At 48.3% G+C, this 26,869-nt stretch overlaps 2 protein-coding genes across 2 annotated transcripts in view; one reads left to right on the top strand and one right to left on the bottom strand.

Annotated features, from left to right (window-relative positions):
* Nucleotides 1–26,869, top strand: part of LOC119446596 (sodium/hydrogen exchanger 3-like) — a 411,172-nt gene that overhangs the window by 182,035 nt on the left and 202,268 nt on the right.
* Nucleotides 15,630–26,869, bottom strand: part of LOC125944428 (uncharacterized) — a 28,561-nt gene continuing 17,321 nt past the window's right edge. The window contains exons 2-4 of the mRNA XM_049664913.1: nt 20,664–20,749; nt 18,120–18,256; nt 15,630–16,235 (exon numbers count right to left, since the gene is read on the bottom strand). Of these exons, the coding sequence (XP_049520870.1) occupies nt 15,954–16,235; nt 18,120–18,256; nt 20,664–20,749 (505 nt within the window). The 3' untranslated portion in view covers nt 15,630–15,953. The remainder of the gene's footprint in view (nt 16,236–18,119; nt 18,257–20,663; nt 20,750–26,869) is intronic.

Raw genomic sequence — 26,869 nt, 5'->3', positions numbered from 1 at the left:
TGGTCAACGGCCACAATAATCCACCGATTGCCCGCAGGGGTGGAAGGAAGGGGCCCGTACATGTCTATGCCGATTCTATCAAGCAGGCGACCGGGACACGGCAAAAGTTGTAATGGGCCAGGCGTGTGACAAGTCGTTTTTCGGCGTTGACAGTCAATGCAGGAACGAATGTACTTGCGGACGTATGTGTACATTCCACGCCAGTAGAATCGCTGGCGAAGTCTATCATACGTTTTAAAAACGCCAGCATGCGCGTTTTGTGGGTCTGCGTGAAAGTGCGTGCACAGATCGGAGCGCAAATGGCGAGGTATAACGAGAAGCCACTTTCGACCATCGGGCTGGTAGTTGCGGCGGTACAACATGTCGTCCCGGTGAGCATAATGAGGTACTTGGCGACGAAGGGCACGAGAGAGCTGTGGGGCTGGTGTCGTCGAAGGCATAGAGAGAACGTCGATCAGCGAGGCGATCCAGGGATCCTTGCGCTGTTCTGAAGGCATGTCAGTGATAGCGATGTTAGCGCAGGAAGTCGCGGAAAGGGAAACAGGCGCGACGTCGGAAGGTAGAGGCGAGCGGGAAAGTGCGTCGGCGTCGGCGTGCTTGCTTCCTGAGCGGTAAATGACGCGAATATCGAATTCTTGTAAACGTAGCACCCAGCGTCTAAGTCGACCCGACGGATCCTTCAGTGAAGCCAGCCAACAGAGCGAGTGATGATCGGTGACGACATCAAACGAATGGCCATACAAGTAAGGGCGAAATTTCTGCAACGCCCAAACAATTGCCAAACATTCCTTCTCGGTAACCGAGTACTTGCACTCTGCCTTGGTAAGGGCACGACTCGCATAGACAACTACATACTCAGAGAAGCCCGGCTTACTTTGGGGAAGGACAGCGCCAAGGCTTATCCCACTAGCATCCGTGTGTACCTCGGTCGGAGCGGCACGGTCGAAGTTACGTAGAATGGGCGGTGAAGTCAACAGACGACGTAATGTTGCGAAAGCCCCATCACACGCCGGCGACCACGCAGACAGATCGCTATCGCCGGCGAGCAGGTTCCTCAGTGATGCTATTATAGAAGCGAAGTTCTCCACAAAGCGGCGAAAGTATGAGCATAGGCGAAGGAAGCTGCGAAGCGCTTTCACGGTGGTAGGCTTCGGGAATTCAGCAACAGCACGAAGTTTCTGCGGATCGGGAAGGACGCCGTCCTTAGAGACTACGTGGCCCAAGATGGTGAGTTTGCGAGCTCCGAATCGGCACTTCTTGATGTTAAGCTTAAGGCCTGCGCGCGTCAAACAGCTCAGTACCTCGCAAAGCCGACGGAGGTGACTGTCGAAATCAGGGGGGAAAACGACGACGTCATCCAGGTAGCAGAGGCACGTCTTCCATTTCAACCCACGCAAGACACTGTCCATCATCCTTTCGAATGTGGCTGGGGCATTACATAGGCCGAAGGGCATAACATTAAATTCGTACAGCCCATCGGGAGTTACGAAGGCAGTTTTCGGGCGATCGTATGGTGCCATAGGGACCTGCCAATAACCGGACCGTAAGTCTAGGAATGAAAAGCATTTGGCTCCTTGCAAGCAGTCCAAGGCATCATCGATGCCTGGCAGGGGATACACATCTTCTCGCGTCACTTTGTTCAATCGGCGGTAATCGACTCAGAAGCGGATTGAGCCGTCTTTTTTCTTGACAACAACAGGCGACGACAAGGGCGCTGAAGCATATCGTCGACTTGTTCGGCGATCACATGACGCTCAGCAGGGGATACGCGGTAAGGGCGCTGGCGCAGAGGTGCTTGTGAGCCGGTGTCAATCGGATGGAAAACTGTATGCGTGCGGCCTAATGACGTCTTCTGGCAATCAAACGAGCCTCTAAACTGGTGGAGGAGTGCAAGAAGTTTCTCACGGTGCACCTCTGCAAGTTCGTCGTCGATGGCGGAGCCGAACATACTTAAAGGCGGTCGATCAGGCGTACTAGTAGAAGGTGTCAAGGCATTAAGGTGCAAGTTGTCCACGTCGTAAGGCAGAAGATAGAGGATACGTCGAACACCTTAATTATGCCGATACACTCTCCACGGAGTAAGGTTGAGGGAGCCGGCAACGGATTCGTAACAAATAAGGATGTGGCGCCGTTGGTCATGTCGAGAACGGCAAAAGGCAACGTGTGATTCCTACGGTGTTGAACGGCCTCGGAGGGTGTAAAGAGAACTGTAGACTCACGAACAGCGGCACAGGACACGGGGACCAGGACTGTACTACTGGGTGGTATGTTCGTATCAGCGGCGACGAACAACTTTTCCATTGTAGGTGCAGACGACGCGTAACACAACGCAGAGAACGCCACCTTGGCACGAGCACAGTCAATAACAGCATGATGGCGAGAAAGAAAATCCCAACCGAGGATGACATAATGCGAACAGGCTGGTAGCACGATAAACTCAGTGTGATGAACAACATCTTAAATCATGAAGCGGGCTGGGCAGGCGGCTGAAGGCTGAATATGGTGTGCGCTGGATGTACAGAGGGATAATCCCGTTGACGTCGTGGTAAACTTTCGAAGCTAGTGGTAAAGTTCTATATCAAACACAGAAACGGCTGCACCAGTGTCCACAAGCGCAATGGTACAAAAGCCATTCACAATAATGTCGATGAGGTTTGCTGGCGAAATTCGAGGACTTGAATTTTTCGACCACGACGCAGTTCGTGCCTCGGGAACTGCGACGTTTAGTTTACCGCATCAGAAGGGCAGGGTCGATGGCGCATAGGTGACAGAGAGCGACGTCGGGGGGATGGAGATCGGCAAGTAGCTGAGGGCATGCGCTCGGGCGAAGAGGATTGTTGTAGCCGCGCTGTGCCGTCAAGGCGCCCAGGATCGTAAGCAGACGGTCACATGACATCTATTGGAATAGGAGGGCGACGGCGACAGAAGCGTGCCACATTTACTGCATAGCCGCAAGAATAACAGATAGGGCGATTGTCCGCATTGCGCCGTGTATTTGTGGAGGCTGGTCGACAAACCGGAACTGGTGGGGGCCGAACGGGTGCCGACGCGGATTAGGTCTGCTGACGAGAGGGCCCGGCAGCGACGACTTGCGCATACGACAAGGGCGCAGGCTCCGGAGGTGGCGGACGAGCGAAGGGCAAAGCGTCAGTGACCTCTCCCTGTATAACTTGGCGTCTGACTGGGGCCAGATGTTGAGCCTGAGCTGGCTCGGGCGTGCTCGATAAAATAGAGAGCTGTCGGGCGACCTCCTCAGGTTCGAACTGTTTGATCTGAAGCAACAGTGCATTCTGGTCGCCCAAAGTCAACGCCGCGATCGATTCGTTCTGTTCGAGGGCGGCGAGTTTGGGCGCGTTGCTTGCGCAATTCTTCGAAACTCTGGCACAATCTGACAACATCGGTGACGGTTTGTGGGTATTTTGCCAATAGCATTTGAAATGCGGCATCATCTATTCCTTTGAGGATTTGCGTGATCTTCTTCGACTCGTGCATCGACGGGTTTATACGCTTACACAAGTCGAGGACGTCTTCAATATGCTGGCGAAGTTCTCACCGGGTTGTTGAGCGCGTTCACGAAGTCGCTGTTCTGCGCGGAGTTTTCGTACTGCGGGGCGGCCGAAAATTTCCGAAAACGTTGTCTTGAACGACGCCCAGTTATTAATCTCCGCTTCGTGGTCCCGGAACCAGAGGCTGGCGACGCCGGTCAAGTAAAAGATTACATTGATCAGCCTAGTCGCATCGTCACATTTGTTGACTGCGCTCACCCTCTGATACATTGTCAACCAGTCCTCGACGTCTTGATCGTCAGTCCCGCGGAATGTCGGTGGGTGACGCTGAGGCAGCACGCCGGGACAGACAGTGGCTTGAGTTTGGGAGGAGCCTTGCGTGGTGGTTTCTTCCGGCATTGCTGACGCTTTAGGTAAGGTACGGCTTCGTAGTTCCAGGTTGGGAGACTGGGAGAATACCCAGCACCTTTCCACCAATCTCTGAGGGGGTTTATTGACAAAGCACTTAGGGCTACGCAACAGCCTTGGCTCAAGATCGTCGGTCGCTGTCTCGCGCTCTCCGTGCTGCTGGACTTCGTCCTCCTCTCTCAATGGCTGCGGACTCTCTTCCCCACTACAAAGCAAATACGTCTTATTCAACAATAAACGATGTGACCGCTGCCACACTCTTCCACAATCGACCTGCAGCGAGAACGCCGTTCTCTATGCGTGTGAGGAATCTTAGTGAGGAAATGGGGGTTCCACTGCTTGATCATCGTCCTATGAATCCAGTGAAACTGTTACCTCCGTGGCAGTGGCAGCTCATAGATTGTGACACATCATTTATAGAAGTCACGAAACACTCGCCAGAGGCACACATTAAATACATTTCCTAGAACTTCAGTCCAAGTACTCATGCACAGAGTTTTACACAGACACTTCTAAGTCACATGCCGGGGTTTCGTATGCAGCCGTCGGCCCATCCTCCTCGGAATCCGGTCTACTCCACCCGGAAACAAGTATCTTTACGGCTGAGTCATATGCACTTTTATCAGCTGTAAAACATATTATTAGTCAATGTAGCCGCATTAGTAGAAGAGGAGGAGTGTTAGCGGAGAAGACGAAGAAGAGAACTCTTTTTGCTCGTCGGAGGCTCGCCCTGAGGCCTGTTCAATAAACACCGTTTGTCGCGCGTCGTAACAGTTTTTGGTGGAGGTGCGGGGTACTTCAAGTAACGACGGACCCGGAGCCATTTATTCTTCGCCGGAGTCGTCGCCTCGCCGGACTGCCCCCTGCGCCTGTTAACATGACCACGAAGGAGACGCTCGGGGACCGATACCTGCCACTCCGGGATCAACGCCTGCTGGTACGTGGCGCTACTACCGAGAACCTCGGGTTTTCGCCGGGAGAGCAGGTGAAGATGTAGAAGAATGTAGAAGATGTAGAAGAACCAACGGGTAAGCAAGTCTAACGGCTGGAACACCACCGACCAACTAACTAACCAACGTTATCTTCGCTCTTACTGACACTGCCCTGATGTGGTTTGAGAACCACGAAGAATTATTAACAACGTGGGAACGTTTCGTTCATGACCTAAAGGAATGCTTTGGCGACTCGGACGCAAAAAAAATGTCACAGTTTCGCCCTAAGGGCGAAGCAATGAATGCGATAGCAACACAGCAATGTCATACGAAGTAAGGTGAGCGGCTTTGGTAACAATATGAATTGTAGTAAACATGAGCTGATTAAGTAAGCAGGTGTGCTGCGGCGTAAGTAGACCGACATGAAGAGAGACTCGATGACCACGAGAAGGCGCGTGTGAAACGGTGGTGTTGATGAGAAGCGCTTCCCGTGGGCAGCGCGCGTGCGAAGGGACACACCTGTAGCGCTGCACTGCCGATCCGGGCAGCATTACATGTGTAGCGTGCGTTGGAAAATGTGACCCGACTATTACTAACTGAATGAACAAGCGTGGTGTGAGCGCGCACAAACAAACATGAAGAGATCACACTGAATGACTGCAGACGACTGTCAAAACGCTGGCAGCAAGCATACGCCGCTGCGGGCGAAGGTACGTGCGGTCTATCGCTTCAACAGGAACTGAGCCGCGAATGCACGGCTCATAAAGGGCAGAGCCGTGTGGAGATAAGAGACGGTGCGGCGAGCGACGAGCGCGGTTGTTGGCAGAAGAAAAGTGCGCCCCCCCCCCCCCCCCCCGCTTCCTCCGGCGCTGGCTTCCCGCTTCCTTGCTTGCGCGCGGGAAAGATAAGAGACCGTGCGGCCGAGCGACGAGCGCGGTTGTTGGCACAGTAGAAGTGCCCCCCCCCGCTCCCTCCGGCGCTGGCTTCCCGCTTCGTTGCTTGCGCGTGGAGGATTGAGTGCGTTCGCTCTCCGTGATAGCGTGCGTCGCAGCACGCTTGCGCTCGGGCATACGGCGCGCGGTGAAGATTTTATCTATACGGAACCTCACGGCGACGGCGACGCCGACGGCAGAAATCCGGTTGAAGTGTCCATATAATTGCTATCGCAAAAGAAACGCGCAGAGCATACCCTGGCACAGAGAGCACAGCTACCAGGGGAGACTTGCACTGCCTACATCGAAGAGATCTTGAAATTGTGCAAGCAAGCCAACGCAAGAATGTCCGAGGAAGACAAGGTCGGGCACCTGCTCAAGGGCATAGCAGAGGATGTCTACAATTTTCTGATCGGCAAGGACAGTCTCGCTTCAGTGTCTGATGTCATAAAGCACTGCCGTACGTTCGAGGCGCTGAAGATGCGCCGAATAACGCCAAAGTTTGGCCGATTGGCCAATGTTACCACTGTGGCCAGCATCGATATGAGCTCTTCATTTGACTTGGCGTCGACCATACGACAGATCGTCCGCGAAGAGCTAGACAGGCACACCGAGACGACACGTCGCCTGCCTGATGTCTCTGATGCCTCCTTTTCGCAAGCCCCGGCCACTTCACCACCTTTGAATGGATGGCAACCGTCGGTCAGCGTCGCGAATGTGTCAGAGTACCGACACGCACCGGCATCGAGAGGCCACTACTCTTCGGATACCCGATTTGAACCTCACCCTCGTTACGCACGTTCCTCTGGACGCCCCACCACTGGCAATGCTTCGCGTTACGACCCAGTCATTCGTCCTAGGCGTGCAGACGTGTATGACAGCCCTGAAGACTACCGCAGAAGCCGTCCGCTTCCGACATGCTACGTCTGCGGCGTCCTTGGCCATATATCCAGGTTTTGTCCTCAACGCCAAAGGTATCCGTACGATCAACTTGCTGCCCCAGCCCCTAACGCCCAATGGCCTTCTATGGCGCAATCGCCTTCTAGCAGCAACTTTTGGCAAGGAAGCTTTCGGAACCGCTCACCTGCCTCCGATCGTTGCGTGACGCCACATCCTGTTCCTCTATTGCACCGGTCTCCTTCACCACGGCGTCGTTCAAGATCACCACCGCCGGAAAACTAGAGAGCGCGGCCAATGGAGGAGAGGTCGCTGGAGATTCACTGCTGAAAGATATGCCTCCGCCTGTGTTTATATTGAAGAACAAAGTGAAAGTCCTTGTTGATGGTGTGTCTACATTGGCGTTAGTGGACACCGGTGCTGTTGTCTCTGTGATGAGTCTCGCTTTCCAAAGGTTATTAGGACGCAAAGTGGTATTTCAATGGAACCAAGTGGCAACATTTTGTGGCGTGAGCGGGGATTCGTTGCGGCCTGTTGGTTTTTGCACTGCACAAGTGTCACTGGGTGGTAGAGTTTTCACGACTGAATTTACAATCCTCCCCCGTTCCTCACATGATGTTAAATTAGGTATTGATTTCCTACAGATGTGCGGTGCCACCGTTGATTGCCGAACAGGGGAGATGTTTGTGAGTGGTGACATTTCTTACGAGCTCATGCAGGATGCTCCAAACGAGGATGGCGCATTTCATGCCTGTGAGGACACTCTCGTGCCTGCTTTGTCAGCTGTGAGTGTGCCGGTGGGCTGCGCTACTAACACTCATCGGGCCTTCGACGCCACAGTAGAGCCGGCGTATTTACCGTGCATGAAGAAGAACATTTTTCTGCCACATTGTCTTGTGTCTGTTGCTCAGCGGTGCTCCAAATTATGGGTTGTCAACCCTTCAGGCGAAAACATAGTGGTACCTGCTGGCATGAAGCTTGCTTCCTTCAAAGAGCACAGATCGACGCCAGTCGCCGTGCTCACAGATGCTCCACATACACGAGTTGACATCTGCTCGGAAGACTCGAAGATTCTGCCAATGATCAGCATGTCGATCAGCATGGACGAGCGCCGTACATTAGTGAACGTCCTGACTAAACACTTAAGCATCTTCGACTTCGCCCAGGGCGATAACGCGCCGTCCATTCCTGCGTCTCGAACCAAGCACAGAATTAACACGGGGTCGGCGCAGCCTGTTCGACAGAAACCCTATAGAGTGTCACCGTCAGAGCGCCAGGTTATCGACGAACAGGTTCACGAAATGCTACAGAAAGGAGTAATTCAGGAGTCATCTAGTCCGTGGGCTGCTCCAGTTATACTGGTGAAAAAGAAAGACGATACTTGGAGATTTTGTGTGGACTACCGCCGTCTCAATTCCATTACCAAGAAAGACGTTTACCCTCTTCCAAGGATTGATGACGCATTGGATTGCCTTCATTCAGCATCCTACTTTTCTTCTGTAGATTTGCGATCGGGTTACTGGCAAATCCCAATGCACCCGGCCCATAAAGAAAAAACGGCCTTTATAAGCCCGGATGGCCTTTTTGAGTTCAACGTCATGCCGTTTGGGCTTTGCAATGCACCCGCGACTTTCGAAAGATTTATGGACACCATTCTTCTAGGCCTCAAATGGCATATTTGCATGTGTTACCTAGACGACGTTGTCATCTTTGGAAGCACTTTTGAAGAGCACAACAGGCGCCTGGAAGTCGTCTTAGACTGCATCGAAAACGCCGGCCTAGTACTCAATTCTAAGAAATGTCACTTCGGTGAGCGGCAGACATTGGTGCTTGGCCATCTTGTAGACAAGGATGGTATCAGGCCTGATCCACAAAAGACAGCAGCTGTTGAAGCGTTTAAGCCTCCTCGGTCTGTTAAAGAGCTTCGTAGTTTCCTAGGCCTCTGCTCTTATTTCCGCCGATTTATACCTGCTTTTGCCGATGTCGCCTATCCCCTGACTTGTCTTCTGCATAAGGACGCCGTTTTTGAGTGGACTCACGACTGCGACGCATCTTTTCGTCAACTGAAGTTCTTACTGAGGACGGGTCCCATCCTTCGGCATTTCGACCCAGCTGAACCAAGAGATCCACACCGATGCGAGTGGCGTGGGGGTCGGGGGAGTCCTCGTTCAGCGATGCGGCTGGAACGAGCATGTCATTGCTTATGCGAGTCGTACGTTAAGTAAGCCTGAACGCAATTACACCGTTACGGAGCAGGAATGCCTAGCGGTCATTTTTGCTGTGCATCGTTTTCGCTCGTACGTGTATGGACGCCCATTCACAATCGTCACAGATCATCATTCGTTGTGTTGGCTTGTCAATCTTCGTGATCCCTCTGGTCGACTCGCGCGCTGGGCTATACGTCTTCAGGAGTACAACTTCACAGTTTCATATAAGAGTGGTCGCCGACACGCTGATGCTGACTGCCTTTCGCGAATGCCGCTAAACACCACTCTTTGTGATGCCGATAACTTTGATCACTTGATTGCTTCTTTGGCACCTGCATTCCCTGATAAAGAGACCTTCGAGAAGGAGCAGCGAGAAGACTTCAGCTTAGAGCCACTTTTCAACGCGCATAACTCCACAACAAGCCGAGGATTTTGTGTTCGTGATGGCCTCCTCTACAAGAGGAATTTCGCAACCACTGGTGCCCGCTTCCTTCTTGTAGTTCCGGAGAAGCTACGCTCCTCTATTCTGCAGGTTATGCACGACGATCCTACCTCCGGACATCTCGGAGCAGCGCGTACATTTCATCGTGCCCAAGAACGGTTTTACTGGCCCCGAATGCGTCGGTCGACTGAAATGTATGTGGGCAGTTGCGCTCAGTGTCAGGCCCACAAACACCTAACTACGACGCCAGCCGGCCTCCTACAACCACTGACGCCTCCGAGCTCTCCTTTCGAGCAAGTTGGAATTGATCTCATGGGTCCCTTTCCCCGCTCATCGAAAGGGAACCGTTCAGGCGCGGATCCAGGGGGGATGTCCGGATGTCCTGACCCCCCCCTCAGATTTCTGCATCGCCCCCTCGCTGACAGGGGGATGGCCCTGTCGCAAAAATATATGGCCACCAGCATTCTTCAAAAGTATTTTTCGCGAGTACCAGTTGTAACTTGTAGCAGCCATGTAGAATTAAGTAAAGCTAGCTCACTCACAAGCTTAGTTGTATTCCGTAGGGGTGTGGTGTCGCGAAGTTGCCGTAGTTACTTTTTCTCATGAACACCTTGGACCTCCTGGCGCCGGCCGTGCGTCGAATGAACGAGGGGACGTCCCTTTTGCCAAGCACGCCGATGTGCGCGCGAGCGCCTTCGCACCTGATTAACTTAGCACCCCCTCGGGGTGTCATCGGTTGCCTCATTGGATGTCATCGGTTCCGCGACCAACCTGCTTAATGAAAGAGATCTCTCGCTGAAGTGTTTATATATAAATAATAACAACTAACAGCTAAACTAAGAACTACTCATAGGCAACATTTTTTAAACTGTGATCACAGTTACACGTTGACAATATCCAGCACGAGCACAGTACCTTTCGTACGCTATAAGTTTTTCATTGTAAGTTCGCAGTTTTATTGTCGTACATTAAGCACAGGAGGCTCAAACCCGCCGGATCCTTTTATCTGAGTGGGCGTTCTCGCGGGAGCGTGACGTCAACGGCCAACGCGAGCGCGCGGGTCTAGGATGGCGTCGCGTGGTTAGAGAAACAGGAGCAGATGCGCACCTTGTGTAAAAGGATGACATCGAGTGGGAAACAAAACACGAAGACGCTGGCTCGCGCTCTCGGCTAACACGCCACATCCTTCTTCTTGTAGGTGGCGTCGTGAGTCTTCATACGCGGTGATTCGCATATCGTAAACACCCAGCGTAGTGGTTGCCGCGTTGGAGCGGGGCGTTACGGCCGTATTCAAGAACGTTCCTCTAGTCAACACAACACGTCGACTCAAGAGGAAAGATAGCACCGCCATCCCTCCAAAGAAGTGGTCACTGAGCTTCATGACCATTCACGGGAATTCTTTAGAATTGTCGCGTCTTTATCAGTGGAGAGGCGGCGCTGTGCTCAACAAGGTGGAGTGGAGGAAGAGCTTTGAGTCGAGGGCTGTTTGAGAATAGGGGAGTTGTCCTCCAAAGCAAACGAAGGTGTCTCAGCCGAACACAAGGATCTTCTTAAGGAAATCAAGGTGTTCCAATAGAACTCCAAAAACGGACGCGTGCTTACGCATTTATAACGAACCTGCCACAGATCATCCCAAATTTTATTTTAAGAAACAATACAGGCTAGATATACGGGGTGTTCAAAATTAAGCTTTATGGTTTTCTTAAAATTAGGCACTGGGAGGTGCGTGAAGAACACCTGCGCAAATAAGTTATGTGGCCAGGGGGACACAAAGTGAGATGATATAATTATTGCTGTTAGCAGCCGAATCAACTAAAATTGAATAATTAACTTTTTATTGACTGCAGTAAGTGTGTATGTTTGTATTCAAAAGTTAGAGGCAGTGGTGTTTCTACACAGTTTCACTTGGAAGAATTCTTCTAGCATGTCTGTGCTACGAGATATCCAACTCCAAATTTTAATTGTCGTTCGCACGATTACGCATGCAACTTGCAAGAGAGTGAGGATCGGTGCAAAGCTCCTCCCTGATGTGACGCGGCTGTTGCGTGAGGCGTTGAGTCTGACAACGGGGCGGAGGCATTGGTAAAGATAATAACTGTCTCCCTTCCCCTCACGGCTGGCAAAATGAAAAAAAAAAATATCGAAGAACCCGTAACTGATGTCGTAACACGCGACCGCGCAGCCTGTAAATATGGCGGCAGCAGCCATGCCGAGATAATGGCGCGAGCGGTGAAGCCGGAGGGCAGTGCGCGTGCGTAATGGTGACTAGACGACCGGGCATGGTCCTTGTTTGGGCTACGCAAATAAAGTGACTGCTGATTTCCAAGTATTGTAAGTTTTATTGAAATCAAGAGCACCAACTGCACCATCAACAGCAGAAACCTTTTTAGCTATGCTAACGAATATTTCATACTGCCGCTTTAAGTTTGGTGTTGTCATGCACAAATCTCATGACAACACTTCACCCATCAAGATGTGAATGCCCTAAAAATGTTCAAAATGCCTCCCTTCCATAGAAACACAAAGCATAAACCGCTCTCGCGGCGACTCGATAACTCTGCGCAGTACAACAATTGAAATTTGGAATCGGATATCTCGGAGCACGGACACGCTAGAATAATTCTTCCGACTGATACTGTGTAGAAACGCGACTGCCTCTGTTTTCAATACAAACATACCCACTTACTGCAGTCGACAAAAAATAATTGTTCAATTTTAGTTAATTAGGCTGCTCACAGCGATAATTATCATCTCACTTTGTTCCCCCTGGCCACATAACTTATTTGTACCGGTGGTCTTCGCGTGCCTCCCAGTGCCTAATTTTAAGAAAACCTTAAAGCCTAGTTTTGAACACCCTGTATTATCAGGCACAGCCGCCATGCACATGGCTGTACTGAGTAACGTCCTTTTCCTATAAGCTCGGAGAAACCGATACCTGGCTTCGCTACAGGTCTTCTTCCTCTTTATGGGGTTTCACGTGCCAAAACGAGTTCTGATTATGAGGCACGCCATAGTGGAAGGCTCCGGATTAATTTTGACCACCTGGGTTTCTTTTAACGTGCACTACAACGGAAGCACGCGGGCGTTTTTGCATTTCTCCACCATCGAAATGCGGCCGCGGCGGCCGGGATTCGATCCCGCGATCTCGTGCTCAGCAGCGCTACGCCTGAACTGACTGAGCCACCACGGCGGGCTACAGGTGTTGCTCTAGCCGTAAGAACCGCGGGTTTGTCGTGAGCAGAAACGGTGAATTTCGGTAAATAAGAAAGGCTACTATCATCATCATCATCATCATCATCATCATCATCATTGACAGAAGCTGACCCCCCCCCTCAGAAAAAACCTGGATCCGCCCCTGGAACCGTTGGATCATCGTATGTGCCGACCACCTGACCCGGTACTGCGAGACGGCTGCTTTGCCATCTGCCACCGCCAGCCAAGTTTCCTTTTTCCTCCTGCATTCGATCATTCTCCGTCACGGCCCTCCTCGAGTAATCATCAGTGACCGCGGCCGCCAGTTTACTGCAGATGTCGTGGAAGAGCTTCTTCGATTATGCGCTTCCAGCTTTCGCCACTCGACACCGTATCACCCGCAAACAAATGGGCTGACCGAGTGTACCAACCGCACACTGGTGAACATGTTGTCCATGTACGTTGCATCGGACCATAAAAACTGGGACGACATTTTGCCATTCATTACATACGCTTTTAACACAGCAAAGCACAAGACTACTGGCTACAGCCCGTTTTTCCTACTCTACGCTCGTCCGCCGCGTCACACACTGGATACCATATTTTCTTTCTCCACCCACGACGATCTCACCATCGCCGAGACTCTGTGTCTCGCTGAAGAAGCTCGACGCTTGGCCCGCATACGTACTCTGGCTTCGCAAGAGCGGTCAAAAGCGCGGTACGACAGGCACCATCGGGATGTCACCTATTCTCCAGGGGATTTAGTCTGGCTATGGTGTCCGGTGCGCAAACGTGGCCTGTGTCAGAAACTTCTTGCCAACTATACTGGCCCGTACGTTATTGTTGACCAACTCAGTGAAATGAATTATCGACTGGCGCGTCTCACCGCAACTGGACGGCACTCCGCCAAGACTGAGGTTGTGCATGTCGCTCGTCTCAAGCCCTTCACACCGAGAACTTAGCTGACTTGCCCGGCGGGCTTCGTCTAGGAGGGGAGGAATATTAGTCAATGTAGCCGCATTAGTAGAAGAGGAGGAGTGTTAGCGGAGAAGACGAAGAAGAGAACTCTTTTTGCTCGTCGGAGGCTCGCCCTGAGGCCTGTTCAATAAACACCGTTTGTCGCGCGTCGTAACAATATGAAGAAATCAAAACTGCAAAAGACTATCATATATACAGACTCCCAAAGTGTCATGAAAGCCTTGAAGTTACTCAGTAGACACAGAAATCCTGTACTCATTGAGCTCTATTCTGTTCTTTGTAGAGCATACGTAACTAACCAGCATGTCATTATATGCTGGGTGCCTGGGCATAGAGGTATCGAGGGCAATGTTATTGCCAACAAAATGGCCACATCAGTCACATCACCCGCTATTAACCCTACAGCTGCAACAGATTTGAAACCTTTCTTGCGAAAGAAACTGCGAAGCCACTGGCAGCCACCAAGCAATGGTGGGCTTGGTGGCTGCTTCGTGTCGTCATCTACAAACCCACTACTTCTTGCTATGCAGATGCTATCTGCCGTCCTCGCTCATCTGCTCCTTGCTGCCGGTGTGACTGTTTCCGCTGAGACATCGCCGGCCTGTGGATTGCTGTGCTACGACTTTGCTCCGCACACTATCCAGCTGTCAACCGTCAACGTGTTAAGCTTCAACCCGCCGCTGTCTGAAGGTTCCTGTCGCCACTGCCGATAAGCCTGGCCCTGGATGGTAGATGGACAGCGCCATCGTCACCAACATCAGCTACGCTTCCAACTATAAATAAGCTGCAACTATAGGCCGCGCTTCGTGGGCTTGGTGGCTGCTTCGTGTCGGCACCTACAAACCGGCTACTTCTTGCTATGCAGGTTGGTGTATCACAATCCCTCTTCACTAAGAAGACTACACTCTTAATCTGGATCTACATAAGATCCACTTAGTAGCTGGAACTTTTTTGCAACAACGTTCCAGTTATATATTTGGAACCACGTTCTACATGCTTTAAAAAGTATATGGAACAGTGCACCACTTATTTTTACTTAATAATTATGTGGATCGTCGTTCCACATAAAAGTATATGGAACCCTATTCCAAATAAAAGGGTTGTTTCAGTTACTGGAAGGTTGATCCACATAAAATAGCGATGGTTATATCCGGTGCGCCGTTCCAGGTACTTTCAGAACTGCTTTTTATATAAAACAATGTTCTAATAAGCAGTTAGGAAGCGGTCTATGGACTCCCACTTGTGCAATATTTTTGCTTTCCCCTGTCAGTACAAACTGAGGTCCTATGCCAAGGTGGCTTGGCATGTGGCCTGCGGTGATACCAACAATCGGAAAGCAGAAATTTTGCAGCAGTGTGGTCCCCGACAGTTTCCAACAGTTGCCTATTAGAGCACAGTTCTATATAAAAGTAGGTTTGAGGTACCTCGAATGACACAGTGAAAACCTTGGATTCACCTGCAGGATCCTGTTCTGGCCTTTAGCGGCATGTAAAAGAAACAAGGTACCTAAATTAAAACACCTATGAAACAAATTATTACAATACTTTTCAACATGAGCAAACTTTATTGAGTGACAGTATTGCATACACTGAAGACGTGTTCGTCTCAAATTTCATAGAAAATGACTAGGAAACAAGGAACAAATACCAACAAGAAAAGAGACTACGCATTAAGTGGCATTCACGTGTAGGCCTCTATATTAAAAAAGTGGGTAATAAAAATGGCCCGAGACATAAGTGCACCCCATTCAAATAAACTAGCCCATCGGCTATGGAATAAAGAAACATTAAACAAGGCTATAAAATATGCTGGCTTATCACAGGAAATAAGGTAATTCAAACGCGCAAGTACCCATATGCCATTTATCGAGTTTACGCACCCCCGTTCCAAAAGAATTCAGTACTCTAAGAATTATGCAAAAAAGGCATAAAACAATGGGCTTACAGAGCTGAATTAAGACAAGACCAATGAAGAATGTAGTGGATAAATTATTAAAGGGAGAAGACAGTGCAAGCCAAAATAAACAATGAAACATTTTCACACGATAACTTGCCAGAAGCATGTGGCAATAATCCCCGCAACAAAAACATCAACACTAAAAACAATACAGTTGACAGATCACGGATTTAAGTATAATACAAAGCTAATCGTGACCAAAACACTTGATAAGCCCCTGAAAAAGCCTCCTACTCCAGGCAGGTTACTTGCCCCAGCATTGTGTAGTTTGGGATAACTCATCCCAAACACTACCATGAAAGCTAGTGTAAATGTTTATAAAATTTTATGCCCCCAAATATATCTGGAAGCACGTTGCACATTATAAAAAGTCAACAAGGCAACAGCGAAATATAAAGGTAAGAGACTCTCGAAAACAAGCGAGAAACCTTTAAACAACCAAACAACTCAGCCTTGAAAAATATACGTGAGATACCTTAAAAAAAACAAGCCAGCCTTGAAACCTACAGCCAGCGCTTTGCCTTGGTGATAAAAAATAGTAAAAGAAGGCACAACTTCACAATGTTGCAGCTGACATGCTGCTGGACAAGTCCCCAAAACTGTCGAAAAGCGTATGGGCATGACAGGTTTAAAATAAAGTATACAGTCAATAGGAGGATGACCGCCTTCTCAGGTGATGATGCAGGTGGTAACGCCATAATGTTTTCCTTGCAGGCAATTTTGAAGTTGCCATTCTCTCTCAAAATGCATGGGCCTGGTGGAGACCTGTTGCCAAGTTCTCGTGCCTTTAAAGAAAAGAGAAGCAGCAAAATTTTAGCTGCACAATGGCTTTAAATTATGGTGTTCATGATGATACCCTTTTTATAAAACTAATAATTTATTTCACTGTGATTTCTTGGTTTTCTTTCTTTCAAACCTGCAAAAGGTGCCAGTGTGCACAAAAATTCTATGAGCATGCCGCATCAACGATTCCTTAGTGTGAATGGAATCGCTGCTTTATTTCTGAAAAAAGCATTACGCTTTTCTGGTTGAATGACCTGAACATCAATCGGCTTTTCCAGCCTTGAGGGATTGTTAGTTACCAACCAAACAATATATTGATCTTTGCGCACTTCATACTTCATGCACTTTCCCACTACAAATAAATGTCCTCTTTACTCCATTATGTGCTTTCCAGTGCTGTTATGATGCTTAACATAACTTACAGGTAAAACATGATTTAAGAAGTCTGATTTGAAATCCACCTTTCCATACTTTTTAGGTATTTTGTGTACGGAACAACAGCCCTCAAGTTTTTTTTTATCAGTCCCTTTCCATTCAAGAGATCAGAAAGTGCCGTCTTAGCGTAGTAAAAACTGCAGCATCAGCCTCCTTGGGTCGAACAAATTCTTCAAGTCCCATGAGACTTCCCCGGTCCAACATCTTTTGCATTTTGCTTAGACTGGCCTCCACTGTGTCTGTAAACCTTATTTCTGCTTCAAAGGCAAGCTGAGAGAAATGCACATTGACTGACACTTTATGGCCCACTGAAAAAAAACAGGCCCTAGGATAGCTTCAAATATTTAATTCTGCTGAACGATACGATAAGAGAAAATATCACCTTCACACAACTACTCCAGCAGCAGAGTTGATTCTATATACAACTTGACTTAGATGAGATCTTTGAACATTCATTGTTATAGCAATGCTTTCACCATTGTTAAAGGTTATAAAGTGCGAGCCAGTCTGTGTAAATGACCACTCACTTTTTAATATTTATCAAATGCTACAGAGCACAGCTGAGTAAACGTAAATCACAGCTTACAAAATAACACACTCTTAACCTTACAGAGCAGACCCACATGATTTGAAAAGCATGAGTGATCTTACCACGTCAGGATTTAAAATGTATGACAGCAAATCATCTGGTGCATTGGACATGCGGGCCTCCGCAGTAGTGGCCAAAAGCATTTTCATTCGCCTAAGGTCTATGCAAAAGGGATCTGTGACCATGTCCTCAATTGCCTAGGCAAAAAAGCAAAGCAGATAAATAAAGAACTGTACAAATCAGCAAAGCATAGATTATAAAATAGGCTACATTTTTATGCTTCTGACAAACCACACATAGTAACATCCATGTAAAAACGCCTGCCGTTAACACCTAAAATGGCTAAATGCATTCCACCTGAGCGCTGAAAATGTATGCACATAAATGAAAATTGATAGCATAGTTGAAGAGATGGCAAGCAGCTCATTAACAAAATAAATACAAAATCCTGTCTGGAAGCTAGAGCCTAAGGAAATGATGCCGGGGCACCACACAGGAAGTAAAGCCAGTGAGCCAATAAGGCATTTTCATTCGCGAATCTCAAATTGTTTTATGAAAGTGCAGCTTCCAAATTGAGTAGCAGCACAGCATTCCTTACATTCCTTGTCTGCCACAGCTGCGGTCAATAGGCACAAAAGCTTGGACTGACAGACTGACAGCCAGCACAACCCTCAATACCTGTTAAAATCTAGTAGTTCCACAAGATACCACATTTTGCCTGCCGAAAAATGGTTTACCAATGCAAGAAGTAGCAGGTGGTTGCTTATAAGCGTAATATCATCAGCTGGCCCTTCACCATAGCGGTAATTAACATGTTGTCAGGCAAGGTTTGAACAAGGCCTTTTAAAAACGAAATTCTCACCTTCAGTTTAAGTAGTGTGTCAGGACAAGGGATTGGGTTGCTGGACGCGTGGTCACTTTCTGTGGGCTTCTCAAATACTTTTTCATCCGAAGCAGCCGCGCTTTCCTCGTTGCACTCACAGATCGCATGAATGCTTTCTGAAATAGCATGAGTCAACATTGAAATAAATGGTGGTATACACCTCACATCATAGTGGCCCCTCCAGATTATGCGGGAATCGAGTGCTCAATATGGAATGGTTATAAATATGCTATTATACATATAACATAACAAATTACATAACGAATGTATTCAGAATGTGTTTTTGTAATGCTGCTACCACGTATAAACATTACTGTTCAAGTCACAGGATGTGATAAATTTTGTGTTGTGGAGCAAAATTTTTTACAATATGTGTCCAAATCTCATCGTCTAGGTATATACCCTGCGTGGTGGCATGAGCCAAACTATAACTGCTGGTGGGTTAGGCTGCTGCATAAGATTCCCACAAATCATAACTACATGCCTATTACATGCGTCCACAGTGCATACCACAGCCATGACGCGAAGGGTTCGCGTAGAGACTGGAAATAAAGTTTTCATTTTTATTTTTCATACAAAAGCAGGAATATTTGTCACAAGCTATCCAAGTGGACACAGCAATATTCGGTTTCTTTACAGGTTATTGTGGAACAGAGAACGTAGCTGCGTTTGCAGATTATGAAGTTTGAGGACGCGCAGAAATGGCATAATTTTTGTGGGCACATCATGATGCAAGAACTTATTCAGCACGTAGGCGTTGTAGGCAATTGTTCTGTCGTGCTACCAGAACTGACGTCCACGGCATCGAAATGGCGGATCAATTTCTGAATACGAGGCCAGGCATGCGTTCCTCACTTTCTTCCCTCCACCAATGAAATGTTTTTGTTAACTAATATAAGCTGCCCCAAAAGAGTTAGATTATGAAGCGACAATAGCGTGAACTCACGCTACTGCTAAGACAACCACTGTCCCTTCCATTTCTCTACGTCAGGGAGCAAGCTAAGGGTGGCGTGAACATAAGATCTGAAAAGGCCGACGGCATTGGAAGACACAAGAAACTACCTAACGTACACAGCCAAACCTAGGCACTGCGGCCGGCAACGCATTGAACCATCATTAACAGTTAAGCCCAAACCGCATGAGAGCGATTTTGTGCGCGACAGCGACGAGCGACGGCTTCGAGCGACGAAACGGGCCGTCGCGCGAACAGATCGCTCGGTCTTTTCGCTCAATCGCTCGGTTCTAGAAATCTAGAATTCGTCGCTCGTCGCCCGGAAGTGCTATGAGCGACTAGCAAATAGCGCGACGCCGGAACTGGATATACATCAGTCAAGTACTACCGATTGTCGCACGGAACGAGCAAACGACTAGATTTTGATACGTGCAAGGATAATAACGTAGTGCAAGACCTTTAGAAATATTTATGCTGCTCTTTACACTAAAACACATCAACTTAAATTAATAAAGCAAGCGTCACGCCAGTTTCAGCGAGTATTTGCTGCCCTCATACCGGCAACACGGGGAAACGTCGCTCAAAGTCGTCGCTCGTCTCGTCGCTCGCATGCGGTACGACTTGTAGGCGACGAGCGACCGCGACAGTCATCTCCATCGCGTCGCTTGTCGCTGTCGCGCGGAAGATCGCGTGCACCCGGTTTATACTTTACGCGGAATGGCATCTTACTCGCGCGCTCTCCTTGGTGCATTACGTGCGCGCAAGCGGCAAGGACAAAGATTCCCGGGACGAAGATCCCGGTTTCGCAAGCACTGTAGATCCATGCTACCTAGCAGAATAAAACAACACCGGGAATAACCCACAAGTTAAAAAAAATACCGATACGCCCAAGGGCGCAAGCTCTGACAAATTTGCTTGTAAGTTGCGAAGCGTGTGAGCGCGAGGAGATCGCGAGCGGCAAACACGTGGTCGCACGGTGCTAAGATCCACACCCGCCGTCAGCTAAAGCGACCGTCAATATCTTACTAAGCAAGATACTGTATGGGGGCATGCAGATTACTCGGAAACTCACACGCGAACCAGCAACGTGGTCGGAGTCATAAATGTCGAGCGGATTCTGGCCCACGAGCACGCAAATTTACCTGAATTACCGTTTACCGATTACGATTCGGCAAAACAAAGTGAAGTTTCACGCGCCAAGACAAAGTGAAGTTGAACGCTACGAAAAAAATGTCCGCGCAGAACTTAAGACAGCGTAAATGACGAAGTAAGCATATTAATTCGATTTGCCTTTTCGCCCTTGGTCTCGTGATCCGCAATTTGGCGGAAAAACTGCCATCATTCCGTCATTTAGATTGCTCTATTACGCGCGCTGGAAACAAATCCGCCGGGATGGTAATCAAATTAAGCTATCGGACTATATAAGCAGTAATTGTCTTCGTGCAGCGAGTTTGGCAGGCGTGCCTGAATTCAACTGAATACATGGGGAAGCTTAGGGATATCCTACCCGACACAATATATTTTGGTTTCACTGAACAACCGTAACGAGCACATAAATATGCAGCACTGACCTTTGTTTGCGCTTCCTGGCAACTCCACCACTCCGCTTCGTCGTAACGGTTCCCGCCAAACTGGCCGACCACAAACCACCGTCTTTCTAGCAGTTCGCAACAGGAGCGGCAAGCGCAACTGCACTGTGTCTGCCACCGCGTGTCACAACGAAAACCGCGCCGGCGATAAGGTGGCGCCGGCGAGGCGGCGAGGATGAAGTCCCTATATAAGAAAAGTACCGCCATCTACTCTTTCCTCCGCCGCCTCCTCTCCTAAAGCGCTTTCTTTTTTCTTTACTTTTTGCTTGCGAAAGCCAAGTCGACGGTGGCGCACCTAGAAAGTCAACGTTGAAGCTTTCAGGCCGGGCGCGCGCCGCCGCCGCCGCCGGCGACTGTGCAGAGGACTTTCAACATGGCTCTGAGGCGGAAAAAAAGAAAATATAAAGAAGTGAAAAGCGCGCGCTATCATCGTCCAATCGGAGATACAGGAGAGAGAGTAGCGGCGTTTATCAATGGATGGCGGTACTTTTCTTATATAGGGATTTTAGGCGAGGAGAGCTCGTCAGACATCGCGCATGCGCATCTCGACGCAGCGATTGAACAGGCGATGTGGCCCGCCGCCCGGGGCCAGCCCGCGGAACAGCGCGTGAAAACTGCGCGGCCGTCGCCGCTTTATTAAAGACGATAGTCTTTGTTGGGGAACTTAAACGCTGAAAATTTGGTCTGTCTCTCTGTCTGTCAACCGATTCAGCCGCCCGGCCAAAGTTGGACCACTTGCTTACCGCCCACACTACTTAAACTGGTACGGCTGTTCATACTTGTGAACGTTATCGATCAAAAAGTAAATATTACGCATATCTGAGGCGCAACATCACTAGGTAAGTATTAGGAGGTGTGTTCCTTTAATAGAAAATACATAGATACGTAACTCTAAAGACCCTAGTTTCTTAAGCTGCGCTGAAAATGCCATGCTATGCGCGCCGACGAACGACGTCTGCCACGAAGGGAGGGAACTCTCTGCACAAGCTCGTGTTTCCCCGACTGCGCGCCGACGAGCGCCCTCTGCCATGGAGGAAGGAAACCCTCTGCACAAGCTCATGTTTCCCGATGTATTGCCAGATGGCGTCCATGTCTCACGCAGCGCCTCCTCAATTTTATCAATGCCAGCCAGATGCGGCCGATTCCGCCTCCTCAATTTTATCAATGCCAGCCAGATGCGGCCGATTCAACATAAAGGAAGCGCTGTCTGAGGCAGGGCAAAACATAAATGGCCGCTTGATGAAATACAGCCCACTCTACAAGACATGCCCAGACAACGCAGGGAAAAGACCGACGACCAAATTGCAGCGGAGAAGCGCCGGCGTGCCGACGCTCGTCGTCTCAAGCGTGCCCAGGAAACGTCCGAGCAACGAGCCGAGCGGCTAGCGCAAGATCGTGAGTCGAGGCGCACAAGGAGGCAACAGGCCAGACCAGGGTCAGACCAGCACTCATGTAGTACGGCCGGCAGAAGACTATCGTCTTTCGACGACATTTGCAGCGAAGCACGCAGATACGCGGCCATTTTTTTGTTGTTGTCAGGAAATGACAACGCGCCGCGCGCCCTCAGGGCACAGTGCTTCGATATTCACACGTTAATATATATATATATATATATATATATATATATATATATATATATATATATAGAGTACTTATTACATACAATGTACGTAATACAGGTGTTAATGCATATTATGAAGATATTGACAGACCACTAAACACGTTAATTTGTACTAAAGTTGTTTCGCGCTGCTGGCCGTGAGCGCGCGCAACAACCGTACATAATTTCTGAAGACAGCTTTTCAGCGTTCCTGTTTACAATAAGCGCAAAATGTACGCTGCTTCATTTGCTGCGTTTCCTTGACCACTGCAAGCCTGGTCATTACGAAAAAAGTATAATGCGACGCTCTTTGATATACACATGAAAAATTACTTGCGTACAGCCAGGGGAAGGTGTGGCGCAGTTTATTAGAAAGTAAAGCACCGGCCCCTTTCAAAACAGTTTTTTCCCTCGTAAACGCCAGCACTGCAGGAAAACAATAAACAAGGGAGCAGCAGGAGACGGAAGGGTCATTCGGTGCGCTACAGTTACCATGAAGAAATAGATGTTTACACTGCGAATTTTTACTTTATTGAAGTGCATAATTTAGAAAAATATTAGGATATCTGTATTAATACACAGAGTTTACTGCAGATACTGCGAGGTATTTTAACTTCTCTAAGTTTAATTTCGTTCCCCACTTCTGAATCGTATAGAGTCGACCGTTCCCTGCAAACTGATATTTTTGTTTGCTTGTGGAAATCAAAGAGCCACCACGAGCAGGAAAATGCAACCACACTTGCATGCGTATAAGCATGCGCAATATGCCGCAACGTGACCCAAGGGAGCATTATAACTGAAGGCGGTAGTAATTGACTTATTGTTTAAGCGTTGAAAGCTGTGTATACGTACTAGACCACAGCGCGCAAATGGCTGAACGTTGAACCAAAGCCCTTGTTTCTAAGGTGCTACTTGTTAGTCAAATGCACAACACGTGATAGCCTCAACAATTATTTCGTAACCGAGGCGTCTAGAAAAGCGCGATGTCTACCAGAAATTCTTGAGCCCAGGGAGTTCTGGGCTTCGTCCAAACAGCAGAGTGGGTACCGAAAGACGCCAGACCATCTAGAATTCAAGTTATTGATGATTTTAGACGCACTGAAGTAAAATGGAGAGACGAGCTAACTGGTGAACATTCGTCATTCAAACGTAAGCGCAAACTGAGACAAGCACAAGAGAGGGCAACGACACCAACGCTTTGGTGTACTGCGCGTCTGAAATTAGTGACAGCAAGGCCAGGTTCGCAAAGGCCGTTTGAGCGCCGCAGACAACCTGACAAGAGGTTCCTGCAAGTTCTGCTTTTCGCTAAGATATATCCTTTGCTTGCGTCGTTTATACTTTCTACAGCGTTGTTGAGCAGGGATTTTTTTAATGTAAAATGGCATCACTAAAAATCCTCCTTAGCAGTTTATAAATGTCAACTACTGTAAGATAGCTTCACAGATACAGGGTAAGTTTCTGCAATTTTATATGCCATGAGTGCATGGGCCAAGGGCATCTCCGCCCAAAGAGCGCCAAGTTTATATGTGGTGCAATGCACACTTCACTGCCGCGCACCAGTTATGTGGAACAAGACACAGGCAAAAAATATACAAGCGCACTGTCTAGAAATTTTACTGGAACCTAAGTGGAACGATAACTGGATCACACAGCACCGTCTCCCCCCGTTTACTGAGTTCCAGATAAGAACGATAAACACAAAGAAAACAGAACGAACGTTCCACATAAGATCCACTTATATGTCTTGTACCACTTATTAACAGTTCGGATCCAGATAAAAATATGTGGATCACCTTTTTAACTGGAACTTATATGGAACCAGATTAAGAGTGTAGTAATTACTTCTTGCTGCAGCTACCAAGACCATGTTGCTGCTGTGCGACCGTTGTTGAGTGTGCTCATGTTGTTCAGTTGTTAGTTTTATTATCGGCCGACGTAGAGTCAAACCCCGGCCCTGATCCTATTTTCGTGGAACTACAAAAACTTTCCGCGGGCCAGTCAACGCTAATCAGCGAAGTGCAGGGGCTAAAGAACCAACTATTAACAACAGAGCAAACCCTATCTGACCTAACTAAGAGAATGGCCGATATTGAAAGCATTACCATTCTCTGTCATCCCTCCAAGCCGAACTAGAACTTATCAAAAATAACACCGTTCATACAGCACGCCTAGCAGATGATACAGTGTTGCCAGGTCCGATGAGGCGGCGTAGCCAAAAGGTAGAGAAGTTGTAGCCCAATGTAGCCAAACAGAAAAAAAGTGCAAGATATTTCGTAGCCAAATATAGACATAGTTATTTGCAATTTTATTTTGTGTATACATTTTCACATTCGACAACGGCAATCCTTTTTTGCACAACCCGTCGTAAAAAAATGTCCATGCCGCCGTGACAGTCGGCTCTTTACATCAATAACGGCGACATCATGCGTGCACAGAACACTATTTGATTGGCCCCGGTAGCTCTTAATTTCCAGCGAATCGCTGCAGAGGGCGAAATCAGTGTTTTTATTTTATGAGAGGTAGTAATAAGTTATTATTTTTAGTTATTTACAGTAATATGAACTACGAGCGCCGCTTTTTAGCTGTTATGAACACAAAATAATGTTCAGCGTCATCGATCTCTCATGTTATCTCTGCCTACGGTGTAGAAGTCCAGCTTTCCAGCGATTTGCGACGGCGACGTGCTCACGGCTCCTTTTTTGATGAGCTAAAACAAGTCTTTCGCGCTATAATATCTCGCGTTATTTGTCTCATCGTCCTATTTTGTTTTCTCATTTTCTTGTTTTGTTTTTCATTTAGCTTGGCCCGGATTAGCTGAGACACACACTACCTATATGGTGTGTGTGACTACCTAGCACGCCAAGAACATGCGTTAAGAAAAGGGAGAGCTAGCAGATGCCACTCACTGTCTGAATCGGTGTAAGCGGAGTTTTAAATTATTACTGCGCAAACTGGCGCACTAGTGTAAGAAGCGCGCAGTCGCTTGCGGCGACGAGCACGTCCCGAACTAACTCGCTCGAAATGGTAAAAGCCGCGACGGCGTACTAAGAGCCATAGTAAACAAGAAATTCATAAGAGTGGTAATGCTGTGAAAACTGGTCACTGTCAAAAAGCAGGGTTTGAGAGCTGCGGTCTCAGCAATAGCACGGGTGAGTGTTTTGAATGCGTTTTGCTGAGATTCGCCCCAATTCCATTTTACGCGCTTGCGTACTAGTTGAGTAAGCGAAACCGTGAGCTCCGCGCAGCGTGGTATTAAAAATCGGTAGAACGCAATCATTCCCCCAAACGCTGCAAGCTCTTGACGTCGTGCGGGCAAGGGTATTCTGCGATGGCTCGAAGCTTCGCGTCGTTAGGACGAAGTTGACTATCGTCCACAACAAAACATAGCAATCTACTTTTGAGCATGCTAATTGGGCTTTTTTGGGGTTCACGGTGAGCCCCGCGCGTTGCATTTTCTGAAGGACGATGGCAAGCTGTTCTAGATGTTCCTGAAAATTGCGCGAAAAGATGATAACATCATCCATATATGCCATTGCGAATTTGTACCGCACCTCATCAAGAACAATATCTATTAGGCGTTGGAAAGAACTCGGTGAATTAATCAAGCCAAATGGCATGCGGACAAATTCGAAGAGCCTTTATAGCAAGTAAATGCTGTTTTGAGGATGTCAGTTGGTTCCATTTCAATTGCAAATATCCCCGCGAACAATCGAGTGTAGTGAACACCCTCGCACTACCCAGACTTGATAGAATAGACTCGATTGAGGGAAAGGGATAAGCGCCCGAACATTGGTATCGTTTAAGCATCGATAGTCTACACTGTAAAAAATCTCCGTCAATGTACGGGGGATTTTCGTCATTATACGGAAAAATTGCAGTAAAAATACAGAAAATATCTAATTTTCAGAAATACAGCAAAATTGCCGTAAAAATACGGAAAGTGCTCCCCGTTTTAAGTTTTACGGACATTTTCACGTAATAATACGGTGACTACACTGTTCTGCACGAAACAGACAGAATTCCGTATTTTTGTTATGCGATCATCCGTATTTTTGCAAGGAAAACTATACACGCTGTCTGCGTGAGCGCTTGTACTCACAAAGTTTCCTCTAAGAATATTTTCTTGTAACGCAAATGGCGCCTGTGTTTGTACTGACGTTTTTTTGGTGTCAGCACTATATATATATATATATATATTGTTACGGGGTGTGTAGAAGGCGTTTATTGCAGAAAGCCGTAGGGCAAGTGGGTGCCGATACTACACGTCGTCCTTCTCTTCCTCGCTGCTCTCCTCATGTTGTTGCTGCTGATGCTGCCGCTCCACTACCTCTGACGCACTGTAACATGGCTCCTCTCGCAGACGAAGCCCTCCGGGCGAGTAGTCAGTGGGGCTTTCGTTGAATAAACGGCTTCAGGCGGGCTACATGCGTGATGTCGGTCCTGGATGACCGTCTCCCACTGGAAGTGAGGCGCGCAATTCTATAATTCACCTCGCTGAGACGTTCAAGCACAATAAACGGTCCACCATAGTCAGCGAGCAGTTTTTGACATAGACCGCGTTTACGCACGGGAGTCCATAGCCACACTA

This window comes from Dermacentor silvarum, chromosome 3 (assembly GCF_013339745.2).
Source record: "Dermacentor silvarum isolate Dsil-2018 chromosome 3, BIME_Dsil_1.4, whole genome shotgun sequence".
Lineage (NCBI taxonomy): Eukaryota > Metazoa > Arthropoda > Arachnida > Ixodida > Ixodidae > Dermacentor > Dermacentor silvarum.
Note: the sequence above shows the minus strand (reverse complement) of the source record. Positions and strands in the feature narration are given on the sequence as shown.